The sequence below is a fragment of the Apaloderma vittatum genome, unplaced genomic scaffold, assembly GCF_000703405.1.
Source record: "Apaloderma vittatum isolate BGI_N311 unplaced genomic scaffold, ASM70340v1 scaffold31337, whole genome shotgun sequence".
NCBI lineage: Eukaryota > Metazoa > Chordata > Aves > Trogoniformes > Trogonidae > Apaloderma > Apaloderma vittatum.
Window position 1 is genome coordinate 9,746 of NW_009726121.1, and position 3,644 is coordinate 13,389.

At 56.1% G+C, this 3,644-nt stretch overlaps 1 protein-coding gene across 1 annotated transcript in view; it reads left to right on the top strand.

Moving 5' to 3' along the window:
- The window catches only part of LOC104276746 (netrin-3-like), a gene marked incomplete at both ends in the record, with an annotated part of 12,874 nt that extends 9,738 nt beyond the window's left edge, over positions 1-3,136 (top strand). Inside the window, 3 exon segments of the mRNA XM_009873169.1 lie at positions 1,927-2,076; positions 2,449-2,502; positions 3,038-3,136. Of these exon segments, the coding sequence (XP_009871471.1) occupies positions 1,927-2,076; positions 2,449-2,502; positions 3,038-3,136 (303 nt within the window).
- Between the last annotated feature and the right edge of the window lie 508 nt (positions 3,137-3,644).

Genomic DNA, 3,644 nt, shown 5'->3' on the forward strand with positions numbered 1-3,644 from the left:
CTGGGAGATCTTTGAGCACCCACGATGGGGTGAGGGCCCCTCGTTCAGGGCGTGCCGGGGTGATGCTGGTGGGACCAGGCTGCTCTTTCCAGCACAGGTGGTGACGAGGATGGGCGGTGATTCATGCCCAGCCCCACTACAGAAACCCAAGCCTTTGCTAGCAGAGAAGAGGCAAAGCAATGGATGGTTTCCAAGAGGCATACCTGCCAGCTTGTCAAAGGCACCTGCTTCCTCCAAGGGAAGGAACGAGCTGAGCCTGCACAGAAGAGCACTGTGGAGTAGGTGTGGGGAGACCATCAAAATGCATCTGAAGCAGCTGAAATGTCCCAGGGCACAGTGGTTCAAGAGAGGGTGGTAAGTCCAATGTTCTCCAAACGAAGTAGGGGTGCTGTTACCATGGGTCACCCAAGGCTGGCCAAGCTTTGCTCCTCGCAGTCCAGTGCTGGTCCATCCCATGATCTCAGGACCTTTGAGGTCACCAGTGAGCTGCTGGCGAGTGTTTGCAGGAGAGCTGGGAAATCCTGGTTCACTGGGGAGAGCCAGCTGCCTCGGCAGGAGACAAGCCTGTTGTGGCTGAAGAAAGACCCCGTGTTTCCGATAGCCCTACGTCATGCCAAGACTCCCTCGCTTGCTGCCATTTGTTATCACAGCTGAGCCCCCAAAATATCCTTGTCAGAAAGACGTCCGCTTCCAGTCCCAGCCAAGATCTGATAAGGATGGAGCATCTGGTCCGCATTAGAGGCTGCTCGCTATGGTTTCTGGCCCTGTGGGCGGGGGCCTGAGGAGCAGCACCGTGGTGCTCCCACCAGTCCCATCTGGTGAAAATTAGGGAAATGATAACATCGAGGGGTTGCGGGGGTGGGTGAGGGGGGGAAGTTTTTGTTTTGCTTTGGAATCACGTTCAACTCTTACGCTGATGGAGGCCGAGATAACCTCCTCCAGCTTGTAGCCAATCCAGCCCTGGGCACACAGATGGGAAGGTCCTCACCTGAGTGAACATCTCCTTCCTGCACCCCTCCTCGTAGGCAAACCCTGGTGGGTCCGCCATCCAGTGTTTTGTAATGGAGAGTCCCTTCGGGTCCTTCCTGAGGCTGGAGACCCAACTTTCACCCACCTCAGCTGTGGCTTTTTCCCTGGGGAGGCTGTGGTGGAAAGCCATGGGGTCATCCTTTGGCTTAGGTCTTCAGGAGGCAGGATGATTGTCGAGGCTCATGAGCTAGGGAAGCATCAAGAAGATCCACTTCAGACCATCTTAAAACCAAAACAAAATCAAAGTTTGTGTAAAACTCAGTGTTGGTTCAGCTCCATGGACTGGAAAGCTCAGAGGTGAGGGAACAAGTGGAGAAAATGCCTTTTACTGCTACAACAGGAGCATCACCCTGGGGTTGAGGTGGGGGAAGAGCAGACCTGGGCATGTATCTGTCCCTTCAGTACCCTCAGTTCCACCCTGGCCACAAAGAAAGGTTTCCATGCAGTCCTGCTGCCATTGCTTGCACAGGACAAGGCTGGCGGCAGGCTCAGTGCTGCTCGTTGAAGTCCCTCCTCCTGCCTAATGTGTACCGGGCTGTCCCCAGAGCAGCTGCTGGCAAAGTGGGCAGGGGGACACTGTTCTCCTGGTGTGCAGACCTTAAATGCCAGCTGGCAGGTGGAGGTGCCTGTGTGAGCTGTGGGATCTCCAGGGGATCATCCTGAGCATCCCCATCAACCCTAGCTTGGCCCCAGCCCTTCATCCGCTCACCCTCCTGCTCGCAGTGCGTGTGGGGCCACTGACTGCACCTGTGGATCTTGCTTGTGCCAACCCCAGCAGCTGCTTCCCACTGGCGCGCTGGGAGGACCCGCCTCCTCCTCGCCTCACACTTTGGGTCCAGTTTGGGATTTGTGTTTTGTGTCAGCTCTCACGTAACCTTGCCTCTCTCTCTTACCCAGCCTGCGACTGCCACCCAGTTGGCGCAGCTGGCAAGACCTGCAACCAGACGACGGGGCAGTGCCCGTGCAAGGACGGCGTGACCGGCCTCACCTGCAACCGCTGTGCCAAGGGCTACCAGCAGAGCCGCTCGCCCGTGGCCCCCTGCATCAGTGAGTCCCACCTCACCCTACCCTGTCCTCAGGACCCCTGCCCTGCCAGGGGGTGCTCTCCTTGGACTGGCTCATGCTGGGTGGGAGGCTGAACCTGTCCGTCCCTGGATCACGTGTCCTCTGCATCAGTGCAGGGATCTCAGGGATTGCAGTGTCTCAGCCTGTCACAATTTACTGACCTCAGTTTGGGCAGAGTCGGAGAACACGTTGATCTGTTTAATGGCCTGTGATATTCAAGTCAGATTCATCCCATCCATCTTTCTTAGCAAGCTACTGCACAAAATCCCCTCTGCACCCCACTTGCACAGGGCTTTTGTTGCTCCCAGAGCTGGGGGCCCCTTTCCTTAAGACGTCTCTCCCTTTCTTCTCCAGAGATCCCTGCCATCAACCCCACCTCCCTGATCACCAGCACGGAGGCACCTGCAGGTAAGTGCTCCGCGTACCGGGCTGAGCCCATGGTCCCAGACCTGCCCAGAGACTTCCTATCCCGCCTCCCCTCTCCCCAGGACACCAGGGAGAAGAGCTGAGTTCCACCAAACCCTTAAAATATCAACGGTGAAAAATTTTGTCAAACAGTTTTGGCGAAGAAAAGCATCTGAGATTTGAAATCCTATGTACTTGTGGAAAGGGACCGATAAAGCTTGGTGGGACTTTCTCAGGAAAAGGGGTTTTCCACATGTCAGCACTGGGGAATAGACCCCCTGCACCATCCTCTGCTCTGTCCCATGGCTGTCCCATGGTCCTGGGAGGAGAGCAGGAACACCTCCACCTTGATATTTCATGAGGAGCTTCCCCGTGCACTGTTTGCGCTACATCCATCCCGGGTGGAGCCCCGGTGCCCTGTGTGCATCCTTCTCCCCTGCTCTCCTTCCCACAGCTGCCCTACTTTGGGAGTGGAAAATGCCAACAGCCCCTTCCCAGGCTGGTGCATGCCCAAAATGTGCTCCTCGCTCTTTTTCAGGAACATCTTCCAGCACAGCCCCTGCAGCCGCGTGCATGTACCTGGTGGCTGTAGGAGGGGAACTGGAACAAGGGGAGCTGGCGGTGGAAGGAGTAAAATGTGCGGATGGGGATGGAGGGGCAAGATGTGTGAGAAGAGGTGGGAGGTCTGCGTGGGGCAGGGCAGACCACCCCCCCTGCTCCTGCCTGCCCTGCCTGCTGCGAGGAAGCGAGCTGGGAACACCAGCCTTTGTGAAAAGGAAAAAGAAAAGGGAGGGGAAAGGGGGATTTGGATGGTTTTTATTGCAAACAGAGGGTGACACATGGAGCAGAGTTAACCAAGGTGACTCCCCTCCAGTGCTTTATAAATAGGAACAGTCTTAGAGTGAGGTCTGATATTTTCAGCTGCGTAAAAATAAAAGGCACTCACTGCAGGCCCCGGTGTTTACTTTGTTTTAGTGGAGCAGGTCTGCCTTAAACTGCCTCTAGTTTTATCTGTGGCTTGTGTTGTTTTAAGATTTCTGGCTTGTAGCTCAAATATCTTTAATGCGAGGTAGTTCACCTCTGCCCAGCGCCTGCCCTGGGGGGAGCAGGGCACCTGGCCCAGGGTGCTGCCACCTCCCTTCCCA